This window comes from Sceloporus undulatus, chromosome 4 (assembly GCF_019175285.1).
Source record: "Sceloporus undulatus isolate JIND9_A2432 ecotype Alabama chromosome 4, SceUnd_v1.1, whole genome shotgun sequence".
In the NCBI taxonomy this organism is placed as follows: Eukaryota; Metazoa; Chordata; class Lepidosauria; order Squamata; family Phrynosomatidae; genus Sceloporus; species Sceloporus undulatus.
Window position 1 is genome coordinate 62,625,897 of NC_056525.1, and position 20,827 is coordinate 62,646,723.

The 20,827-nt window shown below is 39.2% G+C and overlaps 1 protein-coding gene across 2 annotated transcripts; it reads left to right on the top strand.

Moving 5' to 3' along the window:
* Positions 1 to 375: 375 nt before the first annotated feature.
* MED20 (mediator complex subunit 20) lies at positions 376 to 16,805 on the top strand. Of its 2 annotated transcripts, XM_042465491.1 has the most exons (4): positions 376 to 551; positions 4,473 to 4,627; positions 11,914 to 12,167; positions 15,185 to 16,805. In XM_042465491.1, the coding sequence occupies exons 1-4, from the start codon at positions 538 to 540 to the stop codon at positions 15,398 to 15,400; spliced, it is 639 nt and encodes a 212-aa protein (XP_042321425.1). In that variant the 5' UTR covers positions 376 to 537; the 3' UTR covers positions 15,401 to 16,805. The 2 variants fall into 2 exon arrangements, with proteins under 2 accessions (XP_042321425.1, XP_042321424.1); XM_042465490.1 differs by lacking the exon at positions 376 to 551 and having other exon boundaries at positions 4,489 to 4,627; positions 11,919 to 12,167.
* Positions 16,806 to 20,827: the final 4,022 nt, after the last annotated feature.

Consider the following 20,827-nt stretch of genomic DNA (forward strand, 5'->3'; position numbering starts at 1 on the left):
GCTTGCAACATGTGATTGTGCAAATGCAATAGCATCCTTGTTTGGATGCTGTTGCATTTGCTATAGGGCCCACATGGCTGCCCCTTCAGTGGTTCTCAACCTTTGGCTCTAATAATGTTTTGGACTTCAACTCCCAGAAGACAAAGCCTAGCTTGCCCAAATGATCAGGGATTCTGGGTGCCTGGAGGAGCCAAGGTTGAGGAGCACTGCCTTAGATGTTTAGTGCTCAGTTGCATCATAGCTTTGCTCTTAAAACTGTTCCTGCAGCGCGTGCCTTTTGGAGCCTGCAGTACCGGCTCGGGGCTCCAGGGGGCGCTGTGTGGCAGAAGGAGACATGGGTCCTCCTCCTCCGTCTTCTCGCGCGGTGACGTCACTTCCGCCCCGTTGCCTTCTGCGAGAGTCCGGTTCTGCAGCGGCGGCTCTTGGGTCCTTCTCGGAGGGTCTCCTCAGGCTTCCCTCTCTGGGGCCGGCTGCCTGCGAAGGTGGAGGCTTCGTCCGGTCTCCTCACCGGGGATCAAGGCCCTTCTCCGAGGAAACATGGGTGTCACCTGGTACGACCGCCCCCGAGGCTGCCATAGCCTTGAGAACGCATTGTCCAAAACACACGGCAGAAATAACCCGGTTTGACACCGCTTTAACTCTTTTTCTGCCTAAAGGCTATGGAATTCTGGGAGTTGGAGTTTGTTTCGGACTGTAACGTGTGAAAGGGTGCCACGACGCGTGTCTGTGGGGGTTAAATGGGCAGGGCATCCTGATGTGGCCGTATCTGCTTATTTAAGCCACACGTTTTGTCTCGAGAACGTTTTGTTGTTGTTGTTGTTGTTGTCTGAGAGGACTTCTAAAGAGCAGGCTATAAATACAGTAAAATATATTATTATCGTTATTATTATTCAAAGGTATAGCCGTGTTAGTCTCTGGAACCAGCCTGCAGAGAGATCTTGTAGCACCACTGAGACTTAACTGAAAGAAAGAAATCAGCAGCAGGGGCTTTCCTAAAGTCTGATTCCTCAGATGCATTTGGATATAATAATAATCATCACAGAATCATAGAGTTGGGAGAGACACAAGGGCCACCCAGTCCAGCCCCCTTCTGCCATGCAGGAACCCTCAGTCAAAGCATCCCCAGTGACAGATGGCCATCCAGCCTCTGCTTGAAGACCTCCAAGGAGGGAGACTCCACTCCCAGGGAGCCTCTTCCACTTTTGAACAGCTCTGACGGTTAAGAAGTAACATATTGTAATGGATAAAAATAACCGTCTGGCCTTGCATCACACATTTAGTGCAAATTTGTTGTGATTTCATTCTAGAACTCTGATTCTGCAAATGTCTTCTGCCATTACTGTTAATATGTATTACTGGCTACTCCTATTTATTATTGTTATTATTATTATTTGCTTGCCTTCAAGTCATTTCCAGCTTATGGCAACAATGAGGAGTTTTCTTGGCAAATTTCTTCAGATGGGGTCTGCCATTGCCATCTTCTGAGGCTGAGAGAGTGTGACTCAGCCAAGGACACCCAGTAGGTTTACATGGCTGAGTGCGGATTCAGACCAGGGCTGGGGAATAGGAGTAGGATTAAGGAGTAAGGATGTGAGAAGTGGACAGTTTAAAAAAAGATGCCAAGGAAGATTAAGGAAGAAAGTGCTAAGGCAGGATTAATGCTGAACGGAAAGAAAACAAAAACAATGACTGAGGAGGGTCTACATAAATTCAGCCTGGACAATGAGGAAATTGAAAGAGTAAAAGAGTTCTTACCTGGGATCAAACACTGATGGGAACAGGGACTGCAGCCAGGAAATCAGAAGAGGATTAAGAATGGAGAGAATGGCTCTGAAAGAACTAGAAAAGATCCTTAAAATACAAATATATATATACTGTACAACTGAGCACAAAAGTTAGAATCATACAAACCATTGTATTCCCTATTACCATAAGCGAATGTGAGAGCTGGATGGGTAAGAAAGAAGATAGGAAGGAAATCAAATTTGAGATGTGACGCTGGAGAAGAATGCTGAGGGATCCCATGGACAGACTCAAGGACAGACAAATGGGTCCTAGAACAGATCCCCCTGAAAGCCAAGATGAAAAAGCTTAGGCTGTTGTACTTTGGACACATTATGAAAAGGCATGAATCATTGGGAAAAACAGTAATGGTGGGAAAGGTGGGGGAATGTAGAAAGAAAGAGCACATCAAATCATAGAGTAGGAAGAGACCCCAAGAACCGCCCAGTTGAACCCTTGCCATTCAGGAACTCACAATCAGAGCACTCCTGACATGGTCATCCACCCTCTGTTTAAAAACCTCCAAAGAAGTAGACTCCACCACTCTCCAAGGGAGTTTGTTTCACTGTTGAACAGCTCTTACTGTCAGGAAGTTCCTCCTAATGTTGAACTGGAATCTCTTTTCCTCTAGTTTGAGTCCATTGCTCTGGGTCCTATTTCCTGGGGCAGCAGAAGACAGACTTGCTCCATCCTCAGTATGACACCCCTTCAAATACTTAAACAGGGCTATTATATCATCTCTTAACCGCATGCTAGATGGATAGACTCAATCAGGGAGGGAGGGTATGAATTTGTAGGATCTGAGCAGAGCAGTGGAAGACAGGGGGTTCTTGGAGATCCTTTGGACATCTGTCAATTAAGATACACTGTATCTTCAGGCTAGCCCCTGATGACGCTGGGCCGGCCTGCTCTCTCCCTCAACAGCCGAAAGATGACAGTTATGGAGGGAGGGCACTCAGTCTTCAGGCCAGCCCCTGATGACGCTGGGCCGGCCTGTTCTTTCCCTCAACGGCCGAAAGATGACAATCTTTTATACACGAAAGTTGGAGAGCTTGTCAACACTGCTGATGGCTCCTATTTCATTATATATGTAGCATTTTATTTATATTACTATTTTTCCCCTAAGTGCTAGCACTGGACTGACTATGTGCTGAATGTTGCTGTCCTTGAGCAAGCAGGGATCACTAGCATTGAAGCCGTGCTATTGAGGACGCAGCTGCGCTGGGCAGGACACGTTTCTAGGATGGAGGACCATCACCTCCCAAAAATAATAACTATGGCGAACTCACCACGGGTCAGCGTAAGAGGGGTGCCCCAAAGCAGAGATACAACGACTCCCTGAAACAACATCTCAGGCTTGGCCAAACTGATCACGAACAAACGTCTGCCCCGGACTTGCATCAGGAGGCATGGAGACGCACTATGTACAATGCTGCAGCCTTTTTTGAAAGCTCATGCCGAATGAGTCTCAAAGAGAAATGACAAGGCAGAAAGAACCACAACCCGGAAAGATCACCCAAGGAGACATTCTGCTGTGCTTTCTGCAACCGGACTTGTTTATCTCGGATTGGCCTTTTTAGTCATCACCACGCTTGTAGAAAGCGTGGTATGAGTCCCTCCTGAATCTTCGTTCACGAAGTAAAACCAGAGAGAGAGAGATTTAGAATTCTCAGCCAGAGAGCTCCAATGTTTTATCAAACTGATAATCTGAGGATTTCATAGGATGCTGAGTAATAGTGCTATAGTGATGTAAATGCCCTTGGGAAGCCTTGGATTTAGGGATTCCTTCCTGCCTGTAGCAACAGTCACCACTCCTGTTTGAGGTTACAATAGTCTTCCCTTGTAGATTGTACTTGTCCTACAAACAGGATTGGAAGGTAGGATCAAACTCTGGTTTCTAACTGTACATTCCTAGGCAGGCACAACCTGCAGTTTGCCATGTGGATGAAATATCAAATCCATAGCTGTCTCAAATTAATAAAGAATAATTGGATAATTGCACGTCAGGCTGAGGTTTCTTGACTGCTTGTGACATAGTGCCACATCATGGCTCAGTTTTACATACGAACCAGTATTTTAAACACATGTTTTTGTACATGCAATCTGGAATGCCAAGCTTCCCCAGCCATTTACATTGAATATACTGAAAGGTGTGAATTCACTTCAGAACAGCAATCATGTACAATCTAGTACAATGTTCTCACTGTGATTTCAACTATTTCTGTCACAAAGACAATACATCATGTGTATTAGACCTTTCTTATTAGGACAGAAACTTGTCTTTTTGTGCCCCCCCCCCCAGGTTACTATATAAAGTGTTGTGCATGTTGATATGTAATATATGTATCGTGTTCTGCTAATATGTAATACAGTATTCACAGATTCTATATCCTTGGATTTAACTACCCACAACTTGAAAATGTTTTTTTCAAAATATTTTGGAAAAAGTATTTTCAAAAGCAAACCTTGATTTTGCCATTTTATATAAGGGGCATCATTTTACTATGCAATTATATATAATGGGACTTGAACATCCACAGATTTTGGTATCCACAGGGGATCCTGGAAGCAAACCCTAACAAATACTAAGGGCCCACTGTACAAACTTGTGTTTCCTTCAGTAGTATATTGAGAGGAAAGTGGCTGTGATTCTTAACATGTAGATTTCAAACATCTTTCTCTTTTGTCAGTGTGTCTCAGATGCCCATAGCGGAGGGGAAGAATGTCCCTCAAACAGTTGAAATCTTAACAAGAAAACTGGAACTACTTGGAGCAGAGAAGCAAGGAACGTTCTGTGTTGACTGTGAAACATACCACACTGCAGCCTCCACAATGGGCAATCAAGGTAAACATTCAGTTTTGTGCCATAACTGTTGCATTCAGATCCTTCAAGCAAATGTAATAATGGGTGATTTGTGAGAGAAACTCTGCATTTACATGCTTTAAGGAAATAGCTTCGTGTATAAATTCTCTGGAAATTGGATTTTATCAAATCCGTTATTGAGGATATCGTATCTAGTATGTAATTTGAATTTGCTCTGGTAGATAAGGGTTAGTGTGGAGGATGTCAGGTTACACAAATCTACAAACATAAGGGTGGCTATATTTTCCTGCAGCCCCTTCATTGCCAACAAAATTGGCATCATGCTGATGTGAACATTTGAGGAAGAATTCTTTGTTGTATGACTGGATTAATTTCATTTTCATCTACTAAATGTGAAATAATTGGCTGAAGGAAAGGTGAGCTTAAAAATACATTATAGGCCATTAAGGTCCATATTATATTGTATCACAGTAACAATGTACTTTCACATAAGTGAGTAATACTACAAAAAATAGCATACTTGATTATGTAAAACTGATTTATTACTTCATATAGGGAATCTATTTAGAAGTCTGATCCTATGCTTGTTTACTCAGAGGTAAGACCCAATAGGTTTAATGGTACTTATTTCCAGGTAAATGTGCATGGAACCGTATACTTGTTAGTGGGGACTTCCTTTTTGCATTAATACGTCTCTTCAATATGGTATAAATCTTAGGAAGTGAAACACTCATCCAGAGTGCTGGAACATGTAGTTGATCCATTAGATCAAATGAATTAAAAACCTTATCAACTAAAAGGCTATCCCATTTAATCAAGACACACAGTTTAGATGATAGTAATATAAATACATGTAAAAAATACAGAAGGCAGAAGCAGTCATAGAAGATTCATTCCTCCTACTTGTACTCTTAGGAGCAAAAGCTTTTTCTCAGATGGGGCATGCGGCAATACTTACGTGTACTTCGTTTAAAACAGGGTTGGGCAACCGCTGAAGATGGAGTGCGGACATGTTGTCTGTACAAGCGTGAACATATAAGAGATAAAAATATGTCATACTAAAATGTGGTTCATAATGTATTTAGTATAAGAATATGTCAAGTTCTATACAGTATTAAACTCTTAGTCATTAATTCAGATTCTATGAATGAGTGGGAGCAAATAATCATATCAGGTGGTGTCCTCCAGTAATTGTTATTAATTGCCACCATGTTGTCTTATGGCAACCCTATGAATGAGAGATCTCCCATCCTGTCCTCAACATTACTGCTCAGGTCATGCAAACTCAGGACTGTGGCTTCTATGACTGACCCCCAAAACATACTGCAGAAATAGTCCAGTTTGAGGCCACTGTAACTGCCCTGGCTCAATGCTAGGGAACCATGGGAACTGTAGTGTATTGTGGCACCACAGCTATCCCTGGCAGAGAAGGCTAAATGCCTCACAAAATCACATCTCCCACTGTTCCCTAGCATTGAGCCATGGCAGTTAGAGCGATATCAAACTGGATTATTTCTGCAGTGCATTTTGGACCTGAATCTATTGTCCTGTAATCAACTGCTCCTCTTTTCTTACTGCTTCCCACTTTACTAAGCATTATTGACTTTTCTAATGAGTCATGTGTCCAACGTGTTTAATAATTTTGGCTTCTAAGGAGAGTTCAGACTTGATTTGTACCAGGACCCCTTTATTTGTCTTCTAGCAGTCCATGGTTTCCATAGTACTTTGCTCCAGGAGCACATTCAAATGAGTTGATTTTCTTCCTATCAGCTTTCTTCACTGTTCAGATTTCACAGCCATACATAGAAATTAGAAATACTGTGGCATGTCCAATCCTAATTTTGATATTAAGTGATGCATCTTTACACTGGAGGATCATATCTAGTTCCTTCATAGCTGTATTTCCAAGTCCTAGTCTTCTGTTTTTTTATTAGTGTTCATTTTGATTGGTAGCTGCAGATATTTATAACTACTTCAGTATCTTCATTTTCCATTTTAAAGTTGAGTAAATAATCTGTGGTCATTAATTTTGTTTTCTTAATGTTCAGCTGTAAACTTGCTTTTTCACTTTGTTCCTTTCCTCAATAGTTGTTCCAGGTCTTTACTATTTTCTGTTACTGGGATTGTAGACTACTAAGAATTGAAATTCACAGAAATAGTTGAAATCACAGTGAGAACATTGTACTAGAAAGTTGATTGCTGTTCTGAAGTGAATTCACACCTTTCAGTATATTCAGTGTAAATGGCTGGGGGAGCTTGGCATTCTGGATTGCATGTACACAGACATGTACTGTATATATTTTTTGCAATTTTCTCCTTAGTGACTTCTAACCTCTAGAGGTCAGCAGTGAGTTTGGGCACTTTATTAACCTCGTATCTGTGAATCTCTGGTTTCTTAATTTTATGGGGATATGTTGACATAATATACATATCTGTTTCTGCATTTAAAAAATACTTACTGGATCATTTCTCCACTCCTGAATTTTCCTGAACAAGTTGAAAATGTGGATAAAAAGAGCAGAACACTAGAGCTGGGAGGAGCTGAAGTGAACACAGTGAGAGTTCACCAGGGGTTGAAAAATTATATTTTTGAACTGAGACACCAGAATCACCCAGACAGTATGGCTATATTGATGAGGTATTGTGGGGGCTACAATCCAAAAATAACTTTCCAAAGTTCTGATGTTTCCTTTTTAGTAAATACACAGTATCACGTTGTATATATACAAGTATTGGAAAGAGAAATCTTCTCTGCAGAGATAGTCAGGAGGCATATTTCTTTAAAGCGCTGTGTATAAAACTTAAAGACCAGTTATAAAGGCATATGTCTTCCTTGGAATCCTCAACCCAGAAACTGTTGCATTGACTGAATTAATGCATATTTTCTTTCTTCATCGCACCTGAGAAAGACAGTTTCTTTAAGATAAGATAAGGAAACATTTAAGTTTTGTTCCTGTGCCTGGCATATTAAGCCATAATTTCCTGTGTCATCATAGTGCTGTTTACAAAATGGGATGTGAAATTAAGACCAGATCAAAGGATATCAAAAGTTGGAGGTAACCCCTCATAGGAATGACTGGCTGTTAAATGGACAAAGGAAGCTATGCTCTCTAAGATAGTGGCTAAATACACTGAGCTATTTGCCATCTTTGAAAACAACCCCAAGAATGATAGCTAATTATTCATAAAGGAGTCTGAAATGTCTGTAAGACACCAGGTTGGGGACATGTATATGGCAGTGCTCAGCAATGCAGTACAGTGTTGGGAAAAATCAGTCCTGACCTGGACGAGTTTTCTTCCAAAGAAGCTTGTTCACCATTACCGATCTTCCCATTGAGGAATGTCTTATTAAACATCCTAAGAATGGTAGGGTTCCTTATAATATCAATTTAAAAACTCTAGATAAGAAGTTGCTTCCCATTCCTGCAGCCCTACCTAGCATATTCAGTGGTGAGCAATGCTGGAAGTTACAGGCCAACAATATTTGGAGGGCAATATTTTGTCCAGCTCTTCTCTAGATAAACAAGTCTGCAGAAGTTGGGGGGGTTGACTCGGTGATAGATCATATACATTCTTGCCCTAGGTTTAACCAACCTAATTTAAGTTAGCATTCCTAACTAAGTTCACGGACCAAGCCAAGACATAGAGAAAAAAACTTTTATAATTGTATTCCATACAAGCAACATCAGATGCTTTCTATCAAAGCTCTTCTCTTTGGCTTCTCAGTTGTTCACCCTCATTTTCTTGTATCTTGGTTTGCATGCTTCAGCAGCTGAGAATTTTTACATCAGTGGTTCTCAGCCTTTGATCTTCCAAATGCTTTGGACTTCAGCTCTCAGAAGCCCCAGCCAGTATAGCTGATGCTCAGGTGTTCTGGAAACTGTTTTTTTTTATAAAATACTATTTATTTTACTTGATTATTTGTAAGATTTATTAGCTGTGCTTGGGTTAATAGACAATCTACATGGGAAAATATCTATAGTTGCTTATCAAGGTTGTGCAGATGTGGACTGTCCAAATGTCTTTATCTTAGCCGGGATGAATCAGGGAACAATATTGCTGCATTATGAATTATGGGCCTCTATCTCTGAGTGAGACAAAGGACTCACAGGAGGGAGATGCAGCCCAAAAAGGAGGAGGTAATCAGAGTGTAAATATAAAAGTTGTACAGATCATTGTTCAGATAGGGTTGTGAGCTTGACTTTACACAGTCATGCCTTTGCTCTTTACTGAACTAAAGTGGATGTACATAAAGCTGCAACTCTTGTCTGTGTAGACATCACTAGAATCACATCTAAAATGTAGGCTTCTTTCTACTGAAAGCCCTATTGTAAAAAATAAATAAAATAAATCAGAATGTAAGCCATAATTTATAGGAGATAGGCATTTCTTCAGTGACATATACTGCTCTCTTTCTGGCTGCCCCCCTCCCCCAGCTACCTTTGGTCATAATCTTATATAGGCACACTACTCTAGCAGTTGCGCTTTTCCCAAAGTTGTGCAGCAGTGGCATGGAAAGGTAGACAGATCTGGTGGTTGCAAGCCGCCCGTTCTCCAACATGTTTCTTGCTTGACTGCAACTGTTGTACTGCCTTTTCCTGCCTGCCACCACCCTGGCATAATTACTGCAGTGTGATGCACCCACAAAATTCTTGCCTTTATCTCCAAACAGTGGAGTGGTTTCCTAGGAAAGGCTATTCCTCTGCTGTATTATGTTTACCATTTTCATTTTTGTTTGAGAATATGAAAGCTACAGTGTGTAAAATTAAAGAAGAAGCATGAAAAGAGGAAGATTACACAGGAAAAGAGTGCCAGGGCGGGAAGGGGCATAATGGATCAAGAGAAACAAGTTTCAGTGGTTACAAATCAAGAGGAAAATTAAGAGAAAGTTGTTGCCAGTAGACAGAAGAGTTATAAAGGGAAATGTGTGGCCTATGGAGCAGGAGAATCTGATGGATGTGTAGAAGGAGAGCATTTGAAGAAGCAGAGTGGGAGCTTAAGACATGGGCTGATCTCATGTAGAGATTAGCCAAGGCTGCAGTGCCAACCAAAGTTGGAAAGTGGCTCATCAGAATGTTTTAAGGTCAAGAGTCTGGAGTCCATGTCTCATTAAAAATAAGATCCAAAGTAGCTTAGGAACCAGGGCAGGGAGAGGAACTGCAAACTATAAAGGCTGTAATTTTGCTAATCACTAAGGCTGAGATAACCACCATATTTGATCCTGTAGCATAGTCAAATACAGATGCATTCCTCTCCACTAGTTGTTTGTGGATGGAGTATTGGAATGGTGTCAGACATCCTTGTCCTGAGATGCAGAGTCTCCTCAGTAACTGTTGGGGGGACATTTTGGGGCAAAATATTTCAAAACATTCAACTTAATTTTAAAAACTGCACATCCCTGCACACACTCTGTATATGGTCAAGCTTTTATGGCTTCTTACTCAGATTTAGCCACTCCTCTTCCTTTTGACTGTTCCCTGCCTTTGCATTCTGCACACAACCCTCTATGAGTCCCTGGACATGATCATAAGGAAACAGGATTTATCAATGTCCCAGCATCCCTTTTCCCATCAAATTAAGGGCATAACCTCCCTCCAAAAGCAATTTTGTCAACTACTGTAATTGGTTGTGGGAACCGAATGGCTGTGGAAGATGAAGCTTGTTATCAAATCAGATCCAGTATTTCAGGAATTTGTTTTTAGATTTTATTTTTATTTATTTTAATTGGGTCTTTTTAATGTATTTCTCTTTTAATATTCTAAGAGATAGCCATGGTAGTAATATAAAAAAGAAGGGAAGGAAGGGGAGAATCATGTGGCACCTTTAAGACTTACCTATTTTACCATGCGCTTCCATAAATTACATGAAATAGCTTATCTTTTGGTTTTTAATTGTTGTTTTTTTAAATATGGTGGTCTTTCTATAACTGTTAGCTGCCTTGAGTTTCATTTTTGGGAGAAAGGCAGGATATAAATGCAATTAATTAATTAATAGGGAGGTTTTATGGTCTATAGAATTAATTTCAGTTGAATGAGATAAAAGTCTGGCATGCAAATTATTATTATTATTATTAAGTTTATTTATATCCTGCCTTCGTTCCAGTACAGGGACTCAAGGCAGCTAACAAATCTAAAATAGTCCAAGTTAAAACACTATAAAACATGCAAAATATAAGTTTAAAAACAATTAAACAATTCAAACAATTAAAAACATTACATTATTAAAATTTAAAGTTTATAAAACAGCATCCATGTCATGCAAAAGACTGATGGCATAAAAACAGCTTTACCTGCCACCATAAGGACAGCAGTGATGGAGCCATCTTGGCCTCCCTAGGGAGAGAGTTCCAGAGCTTGGGAGCAGCCACTGAAAAGGCCCTTTCTCTTCTTCCCACCAAACATGCCTGAGAGGGTAGTGGGACAGAGCAAAGCCCTCATCTTCCTCATTTTTTAACAGCTTCATTATGTTCACCTTGACTGATAGGATTTTGGAAGCTTGTCAGGCAATAGCTGTTTTTGAAAAGTGGGGGAGGGGAAGGAGAGTGAGAAGAGAGAACTCACCCAGCAGAATAACCTGCATATGCATCTGGTGTTTCTGGAGAATCGAAATGCTAATTTCATAATCCAGCCAGCCAGGTGGGAGTGAGGGTAGGAGTTCAGTCTCTTCTATACCCTGCCTTTGCTTTCTATACACAGATCTCCAAAGGTCCCTAGATATGAGAAATAAGGAGTGCACTTATCTTGGTAGGCTAACTTTGAAGTACATTTTCTTGAAACCTGTTACAACAATGATTCTTGTTGCTCCACTTAATTAGTATTTAATTGCACAGAGTTAGTGATCTAATACCAATACCTTAGAGAAATTCCCATTGCTTGTCTTTTCTGGGAGAGGGATATTGCAAGAAAATATAGAATGTTATGTGCATAACCAAAATAATTTACTTCTATCCATACTTCATAATTTATAACCATCCACTTTCCTCCATCTTGTGCAACAGTATTGTTCAGTCTACTTCCATGTGGTGCATTAGTTAAGTCATAGTTGCTATTTGAAGGATACACTCTAAAATGGGAAAATGTTAATTTATCTTAGAACAGTGGTTCCTTTAGTTAAGTAAAATTATTTATGTTTTGCTTATTCAGAACTTATGCAGTCAGTGCAGCGTCAATCTTTAATGAATAACATAAGAGATTCAATGGTTTGAAACTAAAACAACAAAGAAAGATGTAACAGATGTTTCATTTTAAAGCATATAAGAGGGAAGGAATATCCTTCTTGAAGTGATAATAATGCTGCTCTTGTTTCAGGGCAGACTGCCAAGCTGATGTACGTGATGCACAATTCTGAATATCCCCTCAGCTGTTTCGCTCTCTTTGAAAATGGCCCCTGCCTCATAGCAGATGCCAACTTTGACGTCCTTATGGTGAAACTAAAAGGCTTCTTTCAAAATGCCAAAGCAAATAAGATAGAGAGCCGGGGTACCCGGTACCAGTACTGTGATTTCTTGATAAAAGTTGGCACTGTTACTATGGGACCCAGCGCTCGTGGAATATCTGTGGAGGTAAGAATACCTTTAAAATATGACAGTGACAGAAAAGTTACTGCCAAGGTGTGCAGTGATGTATTATGGCCCAGGTGTTAAGATACTTGAAATGGTACTTTTTACAAGTATATTTTAAAATTACTAAGTAACAAATTAACTTGCTAGTGTTGCTTGTTGTTAAAAGAATAACTTGTGTTTTGATTAATTTTTTAAGTTATGTATAAATATTACAAATAAACGTTGCTGCAGTGTTACCAAAAAGTAAAGAGGCTTCCAGTTATTATGCATCCTTCTAAAACTAACGATGTCAGCAATGGCATTATAGCACAAATTTAGAAATAATTCTCACAATTTAAAAATATTGTCCTCTGACAGGCCTTAAAATAGAAAAATGTTCTTTGCTAAGTAGCCCAGATGCCCAACTTACTCAGAGCTAACAGATGAGCATGCATCCACAGCTCTTGCACAAACGTTGGTCAAGGGTTTAGAAGGCAAACAGAATAATTTCCCATGTTGTTGTTCAGATCCCCCCTCCCTCCAGTGAAGAAATCTCATCTCAAAATTGGAAATTGTTGTCTTGTACTCATTTGCTCCCTACACAAGACTGGTTTCCCCCTCAAGGTCTTTATCTCTGTTGATAATTATGGCTTTAGTACAAGCAAAGAACCCACAGGTAGGCTTAAAGAAAACGGATCCTTTCTTAGCAGCAGTTTCTGCACATTAATACTATAGCCATATTTTGTAGGCTATAAGTTTTTAAGAGGAAGCTGAAGATTTTTTTTAGTATATGTGTTGTGGATGAGGAAAGTGAAAACTCTGTGAATGAGCAATTCTGTCCAGCATTGTTCATGGGATAGAGACAGTCAACAGCTTGAAGTCACTGATGTGACAGAACTGCTTAAGCAATGAAGAGTCTTAATACTTGTTGTGGCTGACATGTAATAGGCAGGCTTGGTGTTAGTGAGTGGCACTGTCAGGCAGCCACTGCTGCCAGTCTTCACTCCTTAAAATAAATAATAATGCTTCTATCAGGTGCCCTGTGATCACCACCTTTGTTTCCCACACTTACCTAGAAGTGGAGTAATTCCACAGTACTGGGGAAGTAGGTAAGGTGGGAATGGTCACTAACACAAAAACATGGTTGGCCCACTAAATAAAGCCCCTGGGACCACTTCGTCTTTGGCATTGGTCTTGGTAATGAAAAAATCCATGGTTTTAAAGAATTTACATATCAATGTAAACTGTTCCTATACTCTTTTGCACTATTATATTTGGATACTTCTGTATGGTATATGAAAATAATGAGCTTTTCATAATGTTTTCATTTTGAAAAAACTAATTTTTTACAATGTTTTAATGGAACTTTGTATTGGCAAACCAGTAACTTTTTAAACATTCTCCCAAAGGCCTAATTTTGTTCATTTATGAAATTTCCTAATGAACACAATTGGGTCTGAATCATAACTCATCAAAATGTGCTTCAGAAAATGTAATTCTCAAACAGCTATCTAAAAACTGTGCTAATTTCTGGGTATGGTTTTGGCTTCTAAGGAGACCTAATTCAGTGCCTACAGAAAGCTTAATATAGAGTGGTTAGCCCATTCTGAGCAGAAACACAGCATTCACAAACCTACCACAGCCTTCTGTTCTGAATGTCAACACCACCCAAAATGATATGGGCAAAGTTTCTTTTGTGAGCTTTGAAGTAGCATCTCAATCAAAGGCTCTACAGCTAAAAGACTGATACATCCATATTCCTGGCTAATATTCACTTTTTGACTCATTTTGTTAGTAATGTGAGCATTACATATTGTAGAACACGAATGGATAATAGCCCCACATCTGGAGGTCACGCACACTACATGTTGGACCTGAGTGAGCCACACTTCCCGCCAAACCTTATTTTTAAAAATCTTTTTACTGGAAAAGCCTACACGCAGTGGAGGATGCAGTTTCACCCATTTTAGGGGGCATTTTAAGTCAAGAAGAGGTCTTTTTTTTTCTTTTTTTCAGATGGAAAGTAAGTGGGCCTACCTTAGCTTTTAACAGTAAAATTACCCACTCATTATCCCTAGAGGGAATGAGGGCTTTTTCATGCAGTTTTTAAAGGGACATGGGTTGCCTGCTTCTTTCATCACTACCTCCATTCCCATATTCTATAGTTCTCTCTAATCAGCTGACAGCTGTCCCTCCATCTGCCAAGTGTGAACAGTGAACAGAGGTATCCTTATTAGCAAACCCTCAACTTTGCAGCCATCCCTTCCCTCCTTCCCACCACCAACACTTGTCAAAGCTTGGACTTGATCAGCATCCAGAAATAATTATTATAAGGTTTTATTTAATCAAGCATTTTGTGCCTACAGCTGATTTTAGTCTTATGCTGATATATGAAAGTTTGAAATATTTGCTATATAGTCAGCCCTTCCTATCCACAGATTCAACCATCCATGGATTTAAAATATTTTTAAAATATATAAATTCCAAATAGCAAACTTTAATTTTGCCAATTTATATAAGGGTTAGCATTTTACTATGCCATTGTATTTAACAGTACTTGAGCATCTGCAAATTTTGGTATCCAAAGGGGTCCTGGAATCAAAGCCCAGTAGATACCAAGGGCCCACTGTATGTCAGAAAGGGAGGAGTATTTTATCACATTCACACATACTGTATTTTGAACCCTGTCCTGCAAAAAAGTCATTTTTTATCATTTACTCTTACTTTTGGAACATACTCTAATATTCCAGTGATAAGCTTTACTCTAAAGTTGAAATATAGCTAGAATGTGAGAGTAACTACTTGAATGTTCTCAACTACCTGGGTGTTTCTAGGCTCACCATCTCAATTTTCCCCCAGCTGTCTTTTCGATTCGTCCAACTGGCAAGTACAATATCTCCTTCCACCCTGTCTTCTAAAAAGGATAAGCTCTTCGATGCTCCTAAATACTATGCTGTTAAAGTAGACAGGATGTAAATATTGCTTCCTGTAGAACTATTGTTAGATCTGTGTTTTCAAGCTTCTTTGTCTGTTGCCAGGTGGAATACTGTCCATGTGTGGTGGCCAATGACTGTTGGAACCTGCTAATGGAGTTCATGCAAAGCTTCATGGGAAATCATGCCCCTGGAATCCCTTCTGTGTTTGGCAATAAGCACGACAGCATCTACAGCCCAGGTGATACGATGGTACAATACATGGAACTCTTCAACAAGATCCGCAAGCAGCAGCAGGTGCCTATTGCAGGGATCAGATGAGGAATCTGTAAGGACTTTCTTCATGTGAGCAACCACACTGTTGACTAGTCGGTCTGTTGACGTAGCAGTTGCAGTCTGGCGCTCCACGTTGCAGTTGTTTCCCATTAAAACAGTCTGTCTCCATTGTAAGTAGTATTAATTCTGGCTCATCTCTGACTCTCAGGGTGGCAGGGCGGCCTCAGTGATATTGGCATATGTGGCCTGCTATTTCAGTGAATTGCCTTAGATTCTTCAAGCAACAGTTTTGCAACAGAGTGGAAACTGAAGAAAAATTATCATCTTGAAGAAAATAAGTGGAATTGTGTGCAAGTGGCAGGATAGGCTTTGGATTTCCTCAGTTGGCTATGAGTGAACTTGGGGTTTCTGTTTAATAATATGAAAATATTTTAATATAACTTTTATTAAAAGAGATTTATTTTCATATCATCATTTCTGTAGGTGATACCTATTAACAAAATGTGTTCTCAAATTATGGACATTTTATCATTTGGATAAGAAATGTACTGTAGTGCATGTTATTGAAGCAAACACACAGTAACAGAGAATTCTGTTACCAGTGTTTAAGTTCTTGGCTTTCCACTATCTTCATAAAGCTGTTGAGAAGATTAACATCCTTGAGCTTAAGGATAATATCATTGAATCTAGTTTAAATCCTCTGCCTTCAAAATCTGTACAAAACCAAACTTCAGTGAAATTACTATGACATCAGCATTTTTCTCAGATGAAGCCTAAAAGTATATAAAATGTAACTTTGCGAGTTATAAAAAAAACATTAAATATGTCATTGGCTGAGGAATCTCTTACTGTATGTTTCTGTGTCATAAAAGTTATTTGTGCATTTTTTCCCCTTTTGCTCCTGCAGTTGCAAAGCCAATGTGCTGGCTCTAACTTAGGTCTTCTCTACTTCATTTTGGAGGCTAAATTTTGATAAAGAATTTATTGTTGAATGGGTTATATTACTCAAGCTTATGATAACTTCTCCATTTCTGCTGATGTGCTTGTGTAAATCTGAGTTTTGCATCAGCCTGTGAACATCATTCCAGAACTCCCAACAGTAGTTAGATGAGATCATAAGCTCAGAAAACTGGGGCCCGCCAATTTTCTATATTAGATTAGCCATTGGTACTTCTTTACTTATTCACTTGGAGATGACTATACAGCTTTGGAACATGGTACATGTAGTTACATTAGCATTAGCAGGGGTGCTGCTTGCCATCCATGGCATATCTTAATATTTGTTGGAACATCCCTGTTCTCTTAACACTGACATGTTTGTGACAAAATTTGTAGGGAAAGTGGTTTTGGAAGGATACTTTGCTTTAGATGTTGCATGGTGAAGGATGGTATCAGGTACTTCAGTGTACTGTAGGGTGCCAAGCACATGTTGATCAAAGACATTTTGATTTTTTAAAAAAAGGATGTGGGTAGAGAAGAGAATATGGTTCATGTAGACCATAGAGGAGTAAACCTCCAAAATGTAGTTTGTCATAGTGATTCTTTTCTCTTTAAACCAGCATAAGTAATATTAAATCTTTCCACTGCATCAACCTCTAGACTGAGGGAACAGTGAATGCTAGTAATTGCTTTTCATTCATCCCCATACATGGATTCTTGCTTTAATTTGAAATGTAAACTCTGATAACTTAGGCCTGTTACAGACAGGCCAAAATAAAGCTGCTTCGAGTCACTTTGGAGGTATGGTATTTCAATGATGCATGTCCTTGGAATGCAGTGGACTCTCCTTCACTGCAAGTGTTCAAACAAGACTGGATATCCAGCATAGGAATGCTTTAATGTGAATCCTGCCTGCATTACAAGAGACTGGGCTAGGTGACCCTTGGGATCCTTCTAACTCTATGTCTAAGGGTTATTTGAACCCATTGGGTTTTGCCATTAAGTACGGTCTCTTCACTGCTTCCTCAAAATAACTCAAGAATTACAGCAGCATTTAAAACAAAGGCCACACTAACAAGAGCATTAACGTTTTAAAGAGTAGCCAGAAAATACATTTTAACAGGTTACTATTTTTTTCTTGCTAATCATCTTAGAAAAACATCTTGCAATCTTTTGGGCTTTAAAAACTGTTGTAATGCTTTGAGTTCAAATGCTGGACAAAGGCAGTGTTATAAATCATTCACTCTGTACTTTCTGCCTGATTTTTTTCTTAGTGGCTCCTTGGCTTCTTTTCTTTTGGGGACAACATACTTAAAGTCAAATTTGATATTACAATAGAGCACACTGTTCAAAAAGTCTTTAACTGGTCAGTTCTGCTGAAGAAAAAGCAGCGGCAGGGCTGACCCACATTGACTCATGCACTTGGGTGGGTCCGTGGCTAGTTACTTGTCAAACCACACACACACACCAACCCTCGGCATTACTGGTCCCTAAAAAGTGCGTTTACGCCTTGTGCCCCACATGAAGTTGTATCAAAATGACGGCTTTACAGAGTCCTCCCTTCCATCCACTTGTTAAGAAACATCTCTTTCCTGAGGACTAGATCTTATATTTCATCATTAAAGTGTCATTATGTAAAATGCTGAAACGGTCATAAACGGAGGTACTGTAATTTTAAAAAAAAAAATTACTCTATATCAGAAAAAACATAAAAGGAGGATGAAGGCTGAGGCTTACAATAGTTCTCAGACTGAGATACAGTTTGACTGAATCCATGAGAGGTGCCAGATTTCTTTACAGTTTGGATGGACTGTATTAGCAACTGAAAGGACCAAAGGTGGAACAGATATGAGTTTGATCAAGATGTTCTTTGCCTCAATGCTTTCAAATTATGATATAATTTATTTCAGGAATAAGAAATCAGAATTTAGGTAAACAAGTAGGAGTGCAAAAAAGTATCAAGGAATCCTGTAGTACTTTTAATTGGGAAAAAAAACTGTCAAACTTTTGTGGACTTCAGTCCCTTTCAAAAGATGCACATAGACGTATTTTTGTATAGTCGTATGAAACATTAAAACTTGAGCAAGATCTTTTTAATTCTGCTTGATAAAAACACTTATGATTAATAATCTAGTAAATAAGACACACATTTTAGTTGACCACACAAAGCTACATTCTGCATGAAATGGACTGGAGTCCCAAAGTTTAGGCTAGAATTTTCTTTTTCTAAATTCAAAGGTACTACAACATTCAGTTACATTGTTTATGTCTGAAAGAGACAATGTATAAAAAAATTTATTTTAAAATATTTGGAAACAGCATGTTTTGAGTCTGTTACTGATTTAGGACACTTAATATCCTACTAGTAGTACTGCATTCAAAGACAGTTTTTGAAATCTAAGTAGAAAGCATCCAAAATCAGGTAGCAGACTCAAAACATGCGGTTTCCAAATTATTTTAAAATATTGTCTTCATACACAGAAAGAAAACAAGATGAATCAAATTAGCTTTCCAACTGTTGGGCTCAACTGGCCAGCACACTCAAGTTACTGGTTGAGCTGACAACCTTGCCATCAGAAAAATTGCATCTGTTCATTGGAATTCCTTTTCCATAGGCTAAGATATTTCATGTCTAACACACTGAGATCCACTGTGTAAAGCAGTGGCTTCTAAGGTTTCAGGAAAAACCAAAAACTAGCAGTTACTCCCCTCCCTTCTTTTTGTTGCCACCCCCAGCTCAAGTTGGCTCTCTCTTTATGCTCTCTAACTCCCATGGCAACCAGAACAATTGCCAGCCTGCCTTTACCTTGGGGATATCTTTCAGTTGGCCATTCTTCACACATGGATCATTATAACCATTCCCCATACTTTGAATGGAAATGGGAAGTAAGGTATCTAGTAGAATTTGTACTACTGTGTCAGGCCACATGAAACTACCAATAAATCACATGCTTGTCCATAAAAAAAAAAAATGTGGATAATATAACTGTGGTATGGCTCTGCCATGCTATAAAAGAACATGGAACAGAGGCTCATTAGTTTTTACGTGCAATATCTACTCCACACCCATCAATCATATCTGTATTGACAATGAAGTGTAAAAAACACAGAAATACTGTAGCAGTTTGTCTCCATTGTAATCAGTGATCTTGGACCATCTAATTGCCACTCATCTCACATCTCCAGGCAATCCTTGCATTGTAAAACATGCAACAAACCATGTTTTTATATGAAGTTTTTGCATGTGAAGAATCCTAATTCTACCATCATTGCACAATCATATCCACCTATGGAGACTTACAAAAATAATAAATCTAGCACTTCGTGGCATAATTGCAAGCACAGTATTCTAGATCTTGGGCACAGATCCAGTGGCTTTTGTTGTTGTTGCTGTGGTCTACAATCTAATAATTTACCGCACAGTTCTGTCTACAGATTATACTGCAAAAATCACAGCTTAGCACATGGCACAAAAATAATATAAGACCTAGAATTTTCACAAATTATAATTTTTTTACAGAAGTCACCTTAACCCGCTATCTGCTACTAACTATACATGTGATTACCAGTAAATACCATAGAGCCAGCTCCCAGGCACTGTCATGGTCAGAAACCTTGCTTCAAGGTCAGAAACTTGCCTTGTTGGTGCAGCAAAAACAGCATCCATTTACAACTCGTGTATGTGTCCACAAATGATTTTTAAGAAGATCCACCCTTTATAGTGTAACAGTGATAGTGAAAAACAACACATCCAGGCAGATGGATTTTGTGATTTTTCCATAAAGACATAGCAAATCCACATCTGATTACCACTTGTACTTTGCCCAGTAATTAGTTACACTGCAAATGCAAGATGATATATGGCAATCAAACATTGGGAAGGCCATTCGTGGTTCCACCTTGCATATAAATGTATGGCACCACATGCAAAAATCTAAATACGAAATACAGTTGTTTAAACATGCATCAGAAAATCACATTGTTGATGAACAGATTGCATCTCAAGGCTGGATTGAGTTGACAACGTTCCCTCAGGTTGTGCTACAGATGAAAGCATAAATATGATTAGGATTTTCTGTTTGTGGGCTCATTGTCATAAATCTGTGTCGGGCAAAGATTCTCATGATTTTTACACAGAAGCATCCCAAGTCACCATCTAATCACAGTCTGTAATATGCCTGCGATTTACACATAGAATTAATTAGTGCACATAATTAAGCATATTTGTGGTACACAAACACGTCAAATCCTTTTCTTTAACATGCAATGTCCTAAATAATGTCCTAAATCATAGTACAATCAAATGTGGCTCCAGTATTTTAGTGACACAGTATCCTAATACAGATCTCATACATTCTCTTGTGAATTTAAGCAGGCATCTCAAACATTATCTCGGGATTACCATATTTTATGGGTGTTAATCTTTGTTCCAGTGCACTGAGTCCTGCAGTACTGAGCAAAACCACATCAAGGGACCATCAGATGTTTTCTATGCTTTCACTGTTTTTTCCACTGAGATCCAATAGTATTATT